The sequence below is a fragment of the Solanum lycopersicum genome, chromosome 7, assembly GCF_036512215.1.
Source record: "Solanum lycopersicum chromosome 7, SLM_r2.1".
Lineage (NCBI taxonomy): Eukaryota > Viridiplantae > Streptophyta > Magnoliopsida > Solanales > Solanaceae > Solanum > Solanum lycopersicum.
The window spans coordinates 50,189,429-50,208,132 of record NC_090806.1 but is presented as its reverse complement, the minus strand read 5'-3'; the positions used below and the strand labels follow the sequence as shown (position 1 = coordinate 50,208,132).

Sequence of the window (18,704 nt, the reverse complement as noted above, 5' to 3'; positions counted from 1 at the left end):
TAAATAAATTACTGTAAATTAAGTAACTATACATAAATGTTTAAAATTATCAAAAATGACCTTTCGGGTCATTATATTATCCACCACTAAGAACCATGTTCTTCCTCGAACATAAAGTAATAGGAAGTACCTGAATCTTCAAAATGTTGAGGATATCTGGCACGCATGTCAGACTCAGTCTCCCAAGTTGCCTCTCCCAGTGATCGGTGCTTCCATTGCACCTTCACTAAAGCAATCTCTATGGTCCTTAGCTTTCGAACTTGCCTATCCAAAATAGCTATAGGCTCCTCCTCAAATGTCAAGTCTGGACAAAACTCCACAGAGTCAAGTGAAAGAACATAATATTCATTCGAAATATACTTCCGAAGCATAGAGACATGGAAAACAGGATGAACTGCAGACAAACTAGGTGACAAGGCCAACTTATGGGCCACCTCTCCCACTTGGCTCAAAATATCAAAAGGTCCAATGAATCTACGGCGAAGCTTGCCCTTCTTTTCGAACCTCATCATACCTTTCATTGATGATACTCGAAGCCAAACATGATAACCTCCATAAACACTAAGGCTCTAAATCTCCGGTCTGCATAACTCTTCTATCGACTCTGAGCTGTCAGTAATTTATACTGAATCATACGGACTTTCTCCATAGAATCTCTAAGCAAGTCTTTATCCAAAAAGTCCATCTCCGCTGAATCAATCAAACCTATCGGAGACCTACACCATCTTCCATGCAACGCCTTAGATTGGGTCATTTGGATACTAGAGTGATAACTGTTATTAGAGGCAAACTCTGCTAAGGGTAAATGTGGATCCCATTTATCTTTGAAATTGATCACATACGCTCGGAGCATATCCTCCACCACTTGAATTGTCCTCTCAGACTTGCCATCTGTCTGAGGGTAAAAGGTTGTACTCATTACTTACTGAGTACGCAGATCATGTTGTAATGCCTTCCAGAAGTCAGAAGTAAATAGTGAACGTCGATCTGATATGATAGAAAAAGGAACTCCATGTATTCACATAATTTGACTAATATATAGCTCGGCTAACTTCTCTGCTGTATACTTCACCTGAACCGGAATGAAGTGCGCAGACATGGTCAGCCTATCAACAACAACCCAAATAGAGTCATAACCACCCACTATGGTAGGAAAACCCACAACAAAGTCCATAGTAATCCGTTCCCACTTCCAAGTAGGAATAGGCATTCTCTAAGACACACCCCCGGTCTGGTGGTGCTCACACTTGACCTGCTGGCAAGTCAAACACCTCAAAACAAAGTCTGTAGTATCCCTCTTCATACCACACCACCAGTAATGCTGACTCAGATCATGATACATCTTCGCCGCTCTCGGATGGATGGAATACCGAGAACAATAAGCCCGCTCAAGAATCAGTCTAATCAAATCGCTTGTCTTGGGCACACAAATCCTGCCTACGATCCTCAAGACACCATTAAAATCAATGACAACCTCTTTTGCTTCCCCTTTCAATACCTTGTCTCTATTGAGACATAACTTTTCATCATTAAACTGGTGTGTATGGATCTGCTTGACTAAAGAAGATCGAGCCTCAATAAAAGCAATCATCCCATCACTCTTCTCTGAAATCTGCAATCGGACAAGATTGTTAGCTAACATTTGAACATCTCTAGCCAATGGTCTCTCCTCAATACTAAGAGATGCAAGACTCCCCATGCTAGGAGTATTTCTACTCAAAGCATCGTCCACAACATTGGCCTTCCTCAGATGATACAGAGTTGTCACATCATAGTCCTTTAGCACCCAAGCCATCTAGGCTGCCTCAAGTTCAAATCTCTCTGACTAGAGATATACTAAAGACTCTGATGATCAGTGAAGATCTCACAATGCACTCCATACAAATAATGACGCCATAACTTAAATACAAATACCATAGTTGCCAACTTTAGATCATGAGTAGGGTAGTTCTTCTCATTGGACATCAATTGCCTAGAAGCATAATCAATAACTTTCCCATTCTGCATCAACACACCATCCAATCAAACTCCTGAAAAATCACAATACACTGTAAAGTCTACAACCTCCTCAGGTAGAGTCAACATTGTAGCTAAAGTGAACAAACTCTTGAGTTTTTGAAAGCTCTGCTCACACTCATCAGACCATTGAAAACGCACATCCTGTCGAGCCAATCTAGTTAATAGAGCTGCAATAGTAGAGAAACTCTGAATAAATTGTCGAAAATAGCCTGCCAATCCCTAAAATCTCCGAATCTCAGTAGGTGAAGTAGGTCGTGTCCAGCCTCTAATTACCTTAATTTTGGCCGGATCTACACTAATACCCTCCTTGGACACCACGTGTCCGAAGAATGCCACAGAAGTAAGTAGAACTCACACTTTGATAACTTGGCATACAATTTCTCTTCTTTCAACCTCTGAAGTACAATCCTCAAGTGTCGGACATGGTCCTCCTTAGTCTTAGAGTAAACCAAGATGTAATCGATTAAAACAATCACAAAAGAATCATTGTATGGTCGAAACACCCCATTCATAAAATCCATAAATGTTGCAGGGGCATTAGTCAATCTGAAGCACATCACTAGGCACTCATAATGCCCATACCCAGTCCTAAAAGCTTTCTTAGGGATATTTTATGCCCTAATCTTCAACTGATGATGCCCAGACCTCAAATCAATCTTAGAGAAAAATGATGCTCCCTGTAATTGATCAAATAAGTAATCAATACGCGGAAGAGGATACTTATTCTTTACTGTTACCTTGTTCAACTGTCTGTAATCAATACACATTCTCATATTCCCATCTTTCTTCTTCATAAACAATATAGGGGCACCCCAAGGTGATACACTAGGGAGAAAAACAACCTTACTTAATAAATCTTGCAAGTGATCTTTCAATTCATTCAACTATGTTGGGGCCATACGATATGGAGGTATAGAAATAGGCTTAGTGCCCGTCTCCAAATAAATAGCAAAATTGATATCCCTATCGTGAGGAACACTTGGAAGATCAGAAGGAAATAAATCGAGAAACTCCTGAACCACGAGAACATAGTCCATGGGAGGTGGTTCAACACTAGTATTACAAATAAACGCTAAGTAAGACAAATACCCCCTCTTCACCAATCTCTGAGCACGGATAAAAGATATAAGCTTGCTAGGATAAGAACCACTAACAGTGTTCCACTGAACCCTCGAAACACCAGGAATTTCTAAAGTCACAGTCTTAGCATAACAATCAAGGACAACATGATAAGGAGAAACCAATCCATACCTAAGATAACATCAAAGTCTACCATCTCCAGAATGATTGATTCTACTCAGGTGTAATACCTAGCCAAAGAAACAAGACAGGATCGATACACTCGATCCACCACTAAGGGCTTTCCCACGGGTGTAGAAACATGAATAGGTACAATAATGCTATCACATATCATATCACATTTAGCAGCAAAATACGTAGATACATAAGAGAATGTAGAACCTAGATAAAACAACACAGACGTAGGTCGATGGCAAACTTGATGATACCTGTAATAACAGCATCAGAAGTCTCCGCCTCAGGTGTCTAGGAAAGCATAGAAGTGGCCTCCTCGTTCACCTCTAGCCTAGGTAGTACCTCTACCCCCACTCTGCTGAGCTGCAACACCACTACTAGAAACTCTATCACGTCTACCTGACTGAACTCTGCCACGACCTCTACCCTGTGTTTCTTGTGGTCTATCTGGAATGAGGAATTAGGTCGAGGCCCACCAGGACCCCTTTGAGAAGTATACTTCCGCATTAGATCATCGTGATCTCCACAAGTAAAACAAAATCTCTGACCTGGAAACTGCTGTGAGAACCTTAAAAACCCACTATTATTGCCTCACCCTGTATGTAGCTGTTGTGAACCATACGAGCCCTGACCCGGGCTATAAGAACTCCTAAATGTCTGTCTACCCTCAAATGTCAGCATAGATGCATGAATAGGTCCACGTTGTAGAAAAAAAACCACTCACTCTCTGTGATCCCCTACCTCCAGATAAGGCACCATGAAATTGAGATGATATATGGGCCCTTTTAGGGTCCTCAAACTCCTCTGTCTCCGTCAATTCCGCCTCTTTGGTGGTGCTCACAATGGACTGGAAAGAAGCCCCCTCCCTAGATGTCCGAAACACAACTGACCTGATAGACAAGGTCAATTCCCATACAAATCTGCGGATCCTCTCTACGATTGTTATAATGGCCAATGCATTCCTAGACAACTAAGAAAAAACACGCCTTATACTCTATAACCGATAAACCATCCTGTCTCAGACTCTCAAGTCTCAAGTGAATCTCGTCTCTCACGCTCCATGGGAAAAATGATCTTGGAATGCACTAGCAAACTGCTTTCAAGTCACAGGAGGATATCCAAAAGGAAAAACCCCCGAATAAGTCCTCCACCAGTCTCTTTCTGGTCCACGAAGCTGGAGTGTAGCATATCGAACCCCATCTGACTCATCTAATCAAACCACCTCTAGTATCTCTCGGCAGGTAGTTAGAAACTCATGAGCGTCCTCGCTCTTCCCACCCTAAAACTGAGGTGGGTCCATCTTTTAAAATCTCTCATACCTACGCTGCTCATCCTTTGTCAGAACAACCACCTGTGCAACTTGACCCCCAACTTCTGGTGCAACATCATGTTTAACCGCGGGATCTACAGGTTGTTGCCCCACCGAATCCTGAACAACTGGAGCTTGTTGTTGCTCTTGGGTCTGAGCTACCTCTCTAGTACATGGGTCATGTGGTGTGGCGGTCGCACCAGCACAGTGAGAAAAGCCCTCTAGCACACTTAACACCCTCAATAGTGTATCTTGAAGCAAAGGCGTGACTACATGCTCTTGATGAACCTGGTCCTCTCTGCCATCAATCTGAGGTTCTGGAGAGACCTCTTTAGCATGACCTCTCTCTGGTGCTGCTCCACGGCCATAACCTCTGGCTACTGTCGTACCACGAGTATGACCTTTAGATCGAGCTCTACCTTTACCCCTAGCTGGGGGGGCCTCAACAACTGCCTCGAGAAGCGCCTCCCCTCTACCACGAGTAACATTAGTTCTAGTCCTTGTCATCTGTCAAAAGAGTATATAACAACTCTGTACTAAAGAACGTTACTACGTAGGATGAGAAAGAATGAACAAAAGGAAGTTTCCTAATAATCTTTATAACCTCTCACAGATGAGTACATACATCTCTCTACTGCTCATTGGGACATTACGTAGACTCGACTTGTATACACGTGAGATCTACGAACCCGGGCTCTGATATTATTTTGTCACAACACAAAAATGGGTATGATGGCACTTGTCTTATCCCACCAAGACAAGTCAGCCTAACTTAATAATTTTTATATAATGCAGAACTAAATCCAAAGTCTGATAACGATTTCTAATATGAAAACAATTCAACTTAATTAGATTCCCAAGACCTAGTAGTCACGTGCACAAGCCTCTAATATAAATACTAGAATTGAAACAAAAATACAAGTCTAAAATGAAGTTGTCTTTCAAGTAAAAACAATGTCATAAACTGGAGTAGAAAAGTTCGCTGAGATGACAAGTAGCTACCTCAAAATCCTCCACAAGATGCCTCGGGAACGAAGAGAATGGAAGGTATCACAAAAATCCGGGCTCGTAACGTAGAAAAATTTATAGAAGCAAGGGGTGAGTACCAAACCACGCGGTACCCAACAAGAAAACCTCTAAACACAAGTTAAGGGAAAAAAACGGGTACTCCTTACCCCATATCTGAACCTACACACTATAAACAACTAACAATTTACAAAAAACGCAACTCAATAACCACACTCTATTAGTTTACATATTCTCAATAACATCTCAATATTCAACAGTCACAATTTTCACAGAGAAACACTAACAAGATCAGCAAACCACGTATTCAAGTTCATAAATAATAAAAATGTGTAATGCCATGAGATGCAATGTCAAGGATAGTGATGCATGTCTTCCCTAACGATACATACCCGCTATCTCTCAGTCTGGGACCCATGGGGGACATATTTGTCCATGCATCTGTTGCGGGTCACGACACGAACCTCGACAGTAGTAACTGTTGCGGCGCGCGATACATCCCTCGAATTATAATCTCCATCGTGGCAAGCGATACGACCCTCGAAATGGTACATCCTCTTATCACATAACTCTTATCACAACAATGTTTCTAATGCACTGTGAATTACATACTAGAAAATGAGAAGATAGCCATTTTGATAAAAACCAACAAATAAGAAACAAGTCTCCAAATCATTCTCAACATCACACAAGGAAATACACGAATTTTAAAAAATTCAAGCTTATGGTTAAATTCCAATTTCTCCAAATATCATAATTAACGATATCTATTTGCCTTAGTTAATCGAATAATCACTCTTGGACTTGAGCCTTCCCTTTATGTTGAGCTTACAAACCAATGGAATCTATTCAACTATACATTCACAATAAGGTTTCAAAACTAACAACACTCACACCATTATGTGTTTAACCTTGACCTAAAAATTTACTCCAAATTTATAATCAAGTTTGTAATTCTTGATATTAATTAATATTTAAACTATCATATTTTCAAAAATTCAAGCTTACGGTTAAATTCCAATTTCTCCAAATATCATAATTAACGATATCTATATAATATAATATATCTAATATTTAATATCACACTTGAATCTTAATATGATAATAATCAGAAAATTCTAAGAAATAGTAAAGCCTTAAGTTACGGAGAAAATCCCGAGAAAAAAATAAGTTTTAAAACCTCAAATTGATATGCTATATTCCTATTTATTATTTTTCAATCATCTTGATTCAATTATATCGCCAATAATTATCACATGATTGGCAATACCCTCTTTCTCAATTTCAAAATTACTTCATACCGATATACCAACTTCAAATTATTAATTCCTTATTCCATATTTATTTTGCCGTGTTTCACATTCCAAAAGCACATATTAAAGTTAAAATAAATATTATAATTGTACATTAATTACAAGACACATTCAGCCGCCTCAATGTAAAGTTTAAAATTATTACCTGAATCAAGTGCACTTGTTCGACGGCGCTGTGAGTGTTTTCTAGACTTTTTCCTCTGCTTTGTTTTTCGTCACACGTTTAGGTTAGTTTTGTTCCAGTTTGTTTTTCCAAATTAATTATATAGATTAAAAGTGAAAATTTCTACCACCTATTTTAACATTTAAGATTTTGTCCTTTATTTTTTGGGGTAAATAAATTACCCGTAGATTAATTAACTATAGATAAATGATTAAAATTATCAAAAATAACAATTAGGGTCATTAAATTTAGTTAAGTTAAAACATAACTAATTAGACTTAGAAAGTTGTTATTGTTTTCCAAACAAGCAATATGATTTCATTGGTGAATAGTATTAGAAGTAAGTTAATACTAAACTAATTAGACATAAAAAGATGTTAAGTATTTCAAATAAGGTAATGTGAATAAGTGGGTGAATATAGTGTTTTAGTTAACTTAAAACTTAAATAATTATCCTTTGATTGTTTTTAAGTTCTCCAAATACTTAATGTGATTTAGTTGGTGAATATAGTGTTAGAAGTAAGTTAAAACTTAACTAATTAGACTTAGAAAGTTTTTAAATTTAACAAATAAGTAATGTGATTTAATGTTTGAATATAGTGTTTGGAAGTAAGTGAAAACTTAACTAATTATACTTAGAAAGTCTTTAAGTTCTCCAAACACTTAATGTGTTTTAAGTTGGTTAATATAGTGTTAGAAGTAAGTTGAAACTTAACTAATTAGACTAGTAAAAATTGTTACGTTCTTCAATGTAACAACCTGTTTAGTCGTTTTGAGCAGCAGATTTTATTTCTGGAAAAACAGGCTGAGGCGACGGACCAAACGACGATCCGTCATAGGCAGGACGGACCGTCGCAGGGTCTCGTTTCAAAACACTTAGAAAATCAGAAATAGGGTGCTGAAAATCGACTCTCTGAACTTTGTAACGGAGTGGCAGGACGGACCGTCACAGGTGTGACGGACCATCACAGGCCATTCACCTAAAATCCAGTTTCTGAACTATGCGACGGACAGCAGGACGGACCGTCGCAGGCGCGACGGCCCATCACAGCTTGCGTAATCCCAGTTGGAGTTGGATTTCTGGTTAAGTTTTAAGGGACGTTTTTGACTATTCTTTCCTTAATTATAAAGTTCGTGGGTTTATATTAATAACTCAAATTCTTGGGGGTTAAAAGAGGTAACCCTATGTTAATTAGTGGGGTATTATTGCCATCTTTTATTCTTAATTATATACTAATTAGGGTAAAAGAAAGAGGGTTTGAATAAGAAAATAGAAAGAACAAGAAGGGAGAGAGAGAAACGATCGAGAAGAAGAGGAAAACACCAAGCTTTGAGGATTAACTTGCTTGATTTCAATTCTTCGGTGGAGGTAGGTTATGGTTTCATGGTTTCATAGTTAACTCTTAATAGAGAATGGTATGTATTGATAGTATTGTAAACCCTGCTATGTGCTTAATTGTATGCATGCATGAACGTGATTATATAATTGTGATTATATTAAGCATGATGAAGTTATTGAATCCCAAATCTTGATAAAAACCTAATCTCTTTTCAATGATGATGCCTTGGTAAGGGAGAAGGCTTGATGAACTAAAGTAATGAGATTGATGATGTCTTGGTAAGGGAGAAGGCTTGATGAATTGATGGAAGGAGATTTAGGGGATCGGGTGTCACGAACCGACACGTAGAATTAGGGGATCGGGTGTCACGAACCGACACGTAGAATTAGGGGATCGGGTGTCACGAACCGATACGTAGAATTAAGGGATCGGGTGTCACGAACCGACATGTAGAATTAGGGGATCGGGTGTCACGAACCGACACGTAGAATTAGGGGATCGGGTGTCACGAACCGACACGTAGAATTAGGGTATCGAGTGTCACGAATCGACACGTAGATTTAAGGGATCTGGTGTCACGAACCGACACGTAGATTTAGGGGATCGGAGTGTCACGTACCGACATAGGAGGATTAATGAATATGAGGGATCGGAGTGTCACGTACCGACACAAGAGGATTAATGAATATGAGGGAGCGGAGTGTCATGTACCGACACAAGAGAAATAAAGATAATGAATCCGGAAAGATGTTAATATACTCAATCTAATGAACTTAATTCCCAAATGAGTATGGTATTGAGGCTTGAGTCCTCATGTGTGAACTTGACGGTAATTGTTAATGATATAGTACTTGTTGTTGCCACATGTTGAGTATCATGGTTGAGTTTATGATATTACTTGGTATATACTGTTTTCTATTTTGAGTTGGCCGATGATATCTACTCAGTACCCGTGTTTTATACTGACCCCTACTTTTATGTTTCCTTCTTGTTTATTTGTGGAGCGCAGCAAACGTGCCATCGTCTTCAATTCAACAGTAATTCAAGCCAGTCTTACTACATCGGAAATTCAGGGTGATCTAATGCTTCTAGCTTGGACTGGATCTTCTTCTTCAAGTCTTGATGCCTTGAACTTCCGGCATGGACTAGCTTCTTATGTATTTTTAGCTTTTAGAATACTCTTAGTTTAGTCATTTGATCGTAGATGTTCTTGCAATGATGACTTCCAGATTTTGGGGGAATAATAGATGTTGTATTTTAGAAGTTAATGAATTGGTCTTTATTCAATGAGTTATGTGTTCCGCAGTACTTCCTGTTGATGTTATATTGAAATGTTAAGGTTAGATTGGTTGGTTCGCTCACATAGGAGGGAAAGTGTGGGTGCCAGTCGCAACCCGGTTTGGGTCGTGACAAACTTAGTATCAGAGCATTAGGTTCGTTGGTCTCATCACACAAGAACAGGTCTAGTAGAGTCTTAAGGAACGGTAGGGGGACGCCTTTACTTTTCCTTGAGAGGCCATAAGACATTAGGAAAATTTCACGCTTTCATTCTTTCTTTCGTGCTACTACTTGAGTCAAATTGGTATCTAGGCGATACGAATTGGTATCTGACCATCTTCACTCTCTTTTGCAGATGGTTAGAACTAGAGCAACAACTACGCCAACACCAACACTAGCACCGGCGGGACATGGTGCGTCTGAGCCAGCCACTGGGGCTGTAGCTCGAGGAAGAGCAGCGGCAAGAGCCGTGGTAAAGGTCGTGGGAGGACGTCCTCTAGGGGAAGAGGACGAGCACCTAGCCCATCTGATACTAGGGCAGTGACTCCTCCACCGACTGAGGAAGTAATAAGAGAAGGGGAGGATGGGGAAACTGAACAAGTGCAGAATGAGGGATTGCCACCCCAACCTACCTCAGAGATGATCAATCAGGTTCTCGCCTATCTCAGTGGGTTGTCTGATCAAGGTCAGTCACCTCCAGTGTTTTCTGCGCCAGCACCTCCGGTTTCAGAAGTACAACATGTAGCCACTATGGCTCCTCGTATGGAGGCCTCATTGGACATAGGCACATTTCCACGTCTGACTACTGGGCCTATAATGACAAATGATCAGCATGAACTATCAGTAAGTTATTGAAATTGAAACCTCTGGTCTTCAAGGGTGCTGAATCGAAGGATGCTTATGATTTTCTGGTTGACTGTCACGAGCTACTACACAAGATGGGTATAGTAGAACGGTTTGGTGTGGAGTTTGTGACTTATCAGTTTCAAGGGAACGTCAAAATGTGGTGGCGGTCACATATTGAGTGTCAACCAACAGAGGCACCACCTATGACTTGGGCCTCATTCTCTAGCTTGTTTATGGAGAAGTATATCCCCCGAACTTTGAGGGATAGGAAAAGGGATGAGTTCTTGAGCCTAGAGCAAGGTAGGATGTCGGTCAATGCATATGAGGCAAAGTTTCGTGCATAATCCCGGTATGCCACCCAAATGTGTTTCAGTCCACAAGAGCAAATTCGCCGGTTTGTGAAGGGGTTGAGGTCAGAATTGCAGATTTCGGCCTTACAGATAGCAGCAACGGCAAAATCCTTCCAAGAGGTGGTAGACATTGTGAAAGAAGTGGAAGGAGTGAAGCCAGACGACTTCACTACGACATCGACATCAAAAAGGTTTCGAAAGGGAGGTGAGTTTAATGGTGCTTACACAAGAGGACAGGGTTCGGGAAGTTACTCAGTCCGACCAATTCAGTCTTCACTACAGACTGTAGTTGGGGGACCACCTCAGACCGGTCAACACTTCTCCGAGAGACCTATGCTTGAGTCCAGAGAGTGTTACGGATGTGGGGAGACTGGACATATTAGGATAAATTGTCCAAAACAGAGCTACAGACCCCCAATAGCTAGAGGTAGAGGTGGTCATGGTAGAGGCCGTTTTTCTGGAGGGTGTGGTGGTCGAGGAAATGGTGGTAACCAAAATGGTCGAGGTGATGGGCAAACTAGAGCCACTACATCAAAACATGGTAGGGGCAATGGACAGACAAACGATAGGGCCCATTGTTACGCTTTCCCTGGGCGGTCTGAAGCGGAGGCATCTGATGCTGTCATCCCAGGTAATCTTCTGGTTTGTGATTGCATGGCATCTGTATTGTTTGATCCTGGATCCACATTTTCTTATGTATCTTCCTCATTTTCTAATGGTCTAACCTTACATTATGAATTACTTGATATGCCTATTCGTGTTTTTACTCCGGTGGGTGAGTCTGTGGTAGTTGAAAAGGTATATAGGTCTTGTTTGGTGAACTTTGTGGGGAGCAACACTTATGTAGATTTAGTTATCATAGAAATGGATGATTTTGATGTAATTCTGGGTATGACTTGGCTTTCTCCGCAATTTGCGATCTTGGATTGTAACGCTAAAACGGTGACGTTAGCCAAGCCTTGGACAGATCCGTTAGTGTGGGAGGGTGACTACACTTCCAATCCAGTGCGTATCATCTCCTTACTTCGTGCTAAGAAAATGGTTAGTAAAGGGTGTTTAGCTTTCTTGGCACATCTCAAGGATGACACTACCTAAGTACCTTCGATTAAGTCGGTTTCGGTGGTCCGTGAGTTTCTGGATGAGTTCCCTGCAGATCTTCCTGGTATGCCACCAGATAGGGATATTGATTTCTGTATTGACCTTGAACCGGGTACTCGACCCATTTCGATACCCCCTTATAGAATGGCTCCCGCGGAGTTAAGAGAGTTAAAGGCCCAACTTCAAGAGTTGTTAAACAAAGGCTTTATTAGACCAAGTGCATCTCCTTGGGGTGCTCCGGTTTTGTTTGTGAAGAAGAAGGATAGGAGTTTTCGGATGTGCATAGACTACCGGCAGTTGAACAAGGTAACCATAAAGAAAAAGTACCCTATTCCCCGCATTGATGACTTGTTCGATCAGTTACAAGGTGCTTGTGTCTTCTCTAAGATTGACTTGAGATGCGGTTATCATCAATTGAAAATACGGGCAACGGATGTGCCAAAGACTGCTTTTCGAACGAGGTATGGGCATTATGAATTTGTAGTGATGTCCTTTGGTCTTACGAATGCCCCTGCTGCATTCATGAGCTTGATGAACGGGATTTTTAAGCCATATTTGGACCTCTTCGTGATCGTATTTATTGATGATATATTGGTATACTCAAAGAGCAAGAAGGAACATGAAGAGCATTTGAGAATGGTATTGGAAATGTTGAGGGAGAAAAAGCTTTATGCCAAGTTCTCTAAGTGTGAGTTTTGGCTAGATGCAGTGTCCTTCTTGGGGCACGTGGTTTCTAAGGATGGTGTGATGGTGGATACTTCTAAGATTGAGACAGTGAAGAATTTTGTAAGACCTACTAATGTGTCAGAAATAAGGAGCTTTGTTGGGTTAGCTAGCTACTACTGCCGATTCGTCAAGGGATTCTCTTCTATTGCTTCCCAACTGACGAACTTGACTAAGCAAAATGTTCCATTTGTATGGTCGGACGAATGTGAGGAAAGCTTTCAGAAGCTCAAGACTTTGTTGACTACCGCACCTATCCTTACCTTGCCAGTAGAGGGTAAGAACTTCATTGTTTGTTGTGATGCATCCTATTCGGGTTTGGGTGCAGTGCTAATGCAAGAGAAGAATGTGATTGCTTATGCTTCAAGACAATTAAAAGTGCATGAACGTAACTATCCAACTCATGATTTGGAATTGGCTGCGGTAGTGTTTGCATTAAAGCAATGGAGACACTATTTATATGGGGTTAAGTGTGAGGTCTACAAGGATCATCGTAGCATTCAGTATGTCTTTTCTCAGAAGGATTTGAACTTGAGGCAACGGAGATGGATGGAGCTACTTAAGGACTACGATATCACTATCTTGTATCATCCGGGAAAAGCGAATGTTGTAGCGGATGCTTTAAGTAGAAAGGCGGGAAGCATGGGAAGTCTAGCTCACTTGCAAGCTTCTAGACGCCCATTGGCTAGAGAGGTTCAGACTCTAGCTAATGACTTGATGAGATTAGAAATAAATGAGAAGGGAGGATTGTTGGATAGTGTGGAGTCAAGATCTTTTTTTCTTGACAAGATTAAGGGAAAACAGTTTGATGATGAGAAACTGCGCAGAATTTAAGATAAAGTAGGAGAGGCTAAGAAAGCACAAATTGATGAGGAAGGTGTTTTGAGGATCAAGGGAAGGGTATGTGTACCCCGCGTCGATGATTTGATCGACACTATTCTGACAGAGGCTCATAGTTGAAGGTATTCTATACATCCGGGTGCAACCAAGATGTATCGTGACCTAAAGCAACACTTTTGGTGGAGTAGAATGAAGCGTGATGTTGTTGACTTTATTGCCAAGTGTCCAAACTGTCAACAAGTAAAGTATGAACACCAGAGGCCCGGAGGAACACTTCAGAGAATGCCCATTCCTGAATAGAAGTGGGAGAGAATTGCAATGCACTTTGCGGTTGGTCTTCCCAAGACATTGGGAAAGTTTGATTCTATTGGGGTAATTGTTGATAGGTTAACTAAGTCTGCTCACTTCATTCCGGTCAAGGTGACTTACAATGCAGAGAAGTTAGCCAAACTTTACATCTCGGAAGAGGTGCGATTGCATGGGGTTCCACTATCCATCATATCATATAGAGGTACGCAATTTACTTCTATGTTTTGGAAAACATTGCATGCGGAATTGGGTACTAGGTTGGACCTTAGTACTGTGTTCCATCCTCAGACCGATGGTCAGTCTGAGAGAACGATTCAAGTGTTGGAAGATATGCTTCGTGCATGTGTGATAGAGTTTGGTGGCTATTGGGATAGCTTCCTACCCTTAGCGGAGTTTTCATACAATAATAGCTATCACTCAAGCATTTATATGGCTCCATTTGAAGCATTGTATGGTAGGAGATGTAGGTCTCCCATTGGTTGGTTTGATGCGTTCGAGGTTAGACCTTGGGGTACTGACCTTTTGAGGGATTCGATAGAGAAAGTGAAGTCTATTCAAGAAAATCTTCTAGCGGCGCAAAGTAGACAAAAAGAATATGCAGATCAAAAGGTTAGAGACTTAGAGTTCATGGAGGGTGAACAAGTCTTGTTGAAAGTTTCTCCCATGAAAGGGGTGATGCGGTTTGGAAAAAGGGGTAAACTAAGTCCAAGGTACATTGGACCATTTGAAGTACTTAAGCGAGTAGAAGAGGTGGCTTATGAGTTAGCCTTGCCTCCAGGGCTGTCCGGAGTACATCCGGTATTCCATGTGTCGATGTTGAAAAGATACCATGGGGATGGAAATTACATTATCCATTGGGATTCAGTTTTGCTTGATGAAAACTTATCTTATGAGGAGGAGCCTGTTGCTATTTTAGATAGAGAAGTTCGAAAGTTGAGGTCAAGAGAGATTACATCCATCAAGGTGCAATGGAAGAATCGACCGGTTGAAGAAGCCACTTGGGAGAAGGAGGCAGATATGCAAGAAAGATACCCACATCTGTTTAAAGATTCAGGTACTCCTTCTCGCCCTTGTTTTTCTGCTTGTGATCCTTCGGGGACGAACGATGGGTAAGTTAGTATCTATTGTAACGACCTGTTTAGTCGTTTTGAGCAGCAGATTTTATTTTTGGAAAAACAGGCTGAGGCGACGGACCAAACGACGATCCGTCATGGGCACGACGGACCGTCGCAGGGTCTCAATTCAAAACACTTAGAAAATCTGAAATTGGGTGCTGAAAATCGACTCTCTGAACTTCGTAACAGAGTGGCAGGACGGACCGTCACAGGTGTGACGGACCATCACAGGCCATTCACCCAAAATCCAGTTTCTGAACTATGCGACGGACAGCAGGACAGACCATCGCAGGCGCGACGGCCCGTCACAGCTTGCGAAATCCCAGTTGGAGTTGGATTTCTGGTTAAGTTTTAAGGGACGTTTTTGACTATTCTTGCCTTAATTATAAAGTTCGTGGGTTTATATTAATAACTCAAATTCTTGGGGGTTAAAAGAGGTAACCCTAAGTTAATTAGTGGGGTATTATTGCCATCTTTTATTCTTAATTATATACTAATTAGGGTAAAAAAAAGAGGGTTTGAATAAGAAAATAGAAAGAACAAGAAGGGAGAGAGAGAAACGATCGAGAAGAAGAGGAAAACACCAAGCTTTGAGGATTAACTTGCTTGATTTCAATTCTTCGGTGGAGATAGGTTATGTTTTCATGCTTTCATAGTAAACTCTTAATAGAGAATGGTATGTATTTATAGTATTGTAAACCCTGCTATGTGCTTAATTGTATGCATGCATGAACGTGATGATATAATTGTGATTATATTAAGCATGATGAAGTTATTGAATCCCAAATCTTGATAAAAACCTAATCTCTTTTCAATGATGATGCCTTGATAAAGGAGAAGGCTTGATGAACTAAAGTAATGAGATTGATGATGCCTTGGTGAGGGAGAAGGCTTGATGAATTGATGGAAGTTGATTTAGGGGATCGGGTGTCACGAACCGACACGTAGAATTAGGGGATCGGGTGTCACGAACCGACACATAGAATTAGGGGATCGGGTGTCACGAACCGACACGTAGAATTAGGGGATCGGGTGTCACGAACCGACACGTAGAATTAGGGGATCGGGTGTCACGAACCGACACGTAGAATTAGGGGATCGGGTGTCACGAACCGACATGTAGAATTAGGGGATCGGGTGTCACGAACTGAGACGTAGATTTAGGGGATAGGGTATCACGAACCGACACGTAGATTTAGGGGATCGGAGTGTCACGTACCGACACAAGAGGATTAATGAATATGAGGGATCGGAGTGTCACGTATCGACACAAGAGGATTAATGAATATGAGGGAGCGGAGTGTCACGTACCGACACAAGAGAAATAAAGATAATGAATCTTGAAAGATGTTAATATATTCAATCTAATGAGCATAATTCCCAAATGAGTATGGTATTGAGGCTTGAGTCCTCATGTGTGAACTTGACGGTAATTGTTAATGATATAGTACTTGTTGTTGCCACATGTTGAGTATCATGGTTGAGTTTATGATATTACTTGGTATATACTATTTTCTATTTTGAGTTGGCCGATGATATCTACTCAGTACCCGTGTTTTGTACTGACCCCTACTTTTATGTTTCCTTCTTATTTATTTGTGGAGCGCAGCAAACGTGCCATCGTCTTCAATTCAACAGTAATTCAAGCCAGTCTTACTACATCGGAAATTCAGGGTGAGCTAATGCTTCTAGCTTGGACTGGATCTTCTTCTTCAAGTCTTGATGCCTTGAACTTCCAGCATGGACTAGCTTCTTATGTATTTTTAGCTTTTAGAATACTCTTAGTTTAGTCATTTGATCATAGATGTTCTTGTGATGATGACTTCCAGATTTTGGGGGAATAATAGATGTTGAATTTTAGAATTTAATGAATTGGTCTTTATTTAATGAGTTAAGTCTTCCGCATTACTTCCTGTTGATGTTATATTGAAATGTTAAGGTTAGATTGGTTGGTTCGCTCACATAGGAGGGAAAGTCTGGGTGCTAGTCGCAACCCGGTTTGGGTCATGACATTCAAATAAGTAATGTGACTTCTTTGGTTAATATAGTGTTTGGAAATAAGTTAAGACTTAACTAATTAGACTTAGAAAGTTTTTAAGTTACCCAAATATGTTAATGTGATTTTGTTGATGAATATAGTGTTTTAGTTAAGTTAAAACTTAACTAATTAACCTTAGAAAGTCTTTAATTTCTCAAATACTTAAATGTTATTTACTTAGTAAATATAGTATTAAAAGTAAGTTAAAACTTAACTAATTATACTTAGAAAGTTTTTAAGTTTTCCAAACAAGTATTGTGATTTTGTTGGCGAATATGTTTGGAAGTAAATTAAAACTTAACTAATTAGACTTAGAAAAATTGATAAGTTCTTCAAATAAGTTAATGTAATTTAGTTGGTTAATATAGTGTTTGATTTAAGCTAAAACTTAACTAATTAGACTTAGAAAGTTTTTAAGTTCTTCAAATAAGTTAATAACATTTAGTTCATGAATCTAGTGTTCTTGTTAAGTTAAAACTTCTCTAATTAGACTTAGAATGTTTTTTCCAAACTAATAATAAGCATTCATTGGTGAATAGTTTTAGAAGTAAGTTAAAATTAACTAATTAGACGTAGAAAAATTATTATGTTCTTCAAACAAGTTAATGTGATTTTGTTGGTGAATATATTGTTTGGAAGTAAGTTAAAAATTAACTATTTAGACTTAGAAAGACTTTAAGTGCTCCGAATAATTAATGTGATTTAGTTGATGAATACAGTGTTAGAAGTAATTTAAACCTAAAGTAATTAGCCTTAGAAAGTCTTTAAGTTCTCCAAATAGTTACTGTGATTTTGTTGGTGAATAAAGTGTTAGAAGTAAGTTAATATTTAACTAATTCGACTTAGAAAGTTGTTAAGTAATCCAAACAAGTAATGTGATTTTGTTGGTGAATAGTATTAGAATGTAACGACCCTTATGATCGTTTAAAATACTAGAGCTTTTATTTGATAAATCACTTTTCGATAAATTCTATACTGACATTTCTTACTATTCATAACTACAATGTAAAATTAATAGGGTACTTTTAATAATTTATTTAGTGGGTGGTTATAGAAAATAATATTAAATAAATCGTGGGTCACTTTTACTACTTTTTATGATTGTTTGTATAAGAATTAGAGTGATAAATTAATTAAAGAAAGAAGGAAAAATTGAGGAGAAAATAATATTTGCGGCTATACCTGGAAAGAATAACATCAAGGTAATTTTTATGCCCTCATATATTAATATTAGTAGGGTGAGACTACTATTGCACATTTTGGGTTTGATATCGGTAGTGAGAGTATCAATTTTGCTATGATTATTATATATACATTAGTTCTTGTTGGTTTGTTGAAAAGAGATTGCGGTTGAAAATGTTCTTTTGTTAAATTATTATATACATTTTGGCTATACATAAATCCAAAAACTTTCTTCCTGCAATCATTGGTAATGATAACCAAATGATTGAGGAAATCATGTAAGTATTGATATTAACAATTGTGATAAAGAGTGTACTCCTAGTTGACCGTTCATTGCCAGTGATTTCGTAACCTGGGGCTTTTTGATATATATAAATATTATAGTTTTATTATTGTATTATGATTAAGTTTGATATATTATGATAGATAATTAAATATTAGGTGTATTGAATTACTTAAATTTCATTAAAATTATGCTAATTGGAAGAACTAAGACTTACC

General features: G+C 39.4%; 1 protein-coding gene across 1 annotated transcript; it reads right to left on the bottom strand.

The window, feature by feature from the left end:
• Positions 1-86: 86 nt before the first annotated feature.
• LOC138337477 (uncharacterized) lies at positions 87-509 on the bottom strand. The gene has a single exon (XM_069287390.1). It carries the CDS (start codon positions 507-509, stop codon positions 87-89), a length of 423 nt encoding a protein of 140 aa, XP_069143491.1.
• Between the last annotated feature and the right edge of the window lie 18,195 nt (positions 510-18,704).

Bases quoted from the DNA above. Each gene is read 5' to 3' on its own strand.
- LOC138337477 (XM_069287390.1), bottom strand. From the start codon at position 509: ATGAGGTTCGAAAAGAAGGGCAAGCTTCGCCGTAGATTCATTGGACCT.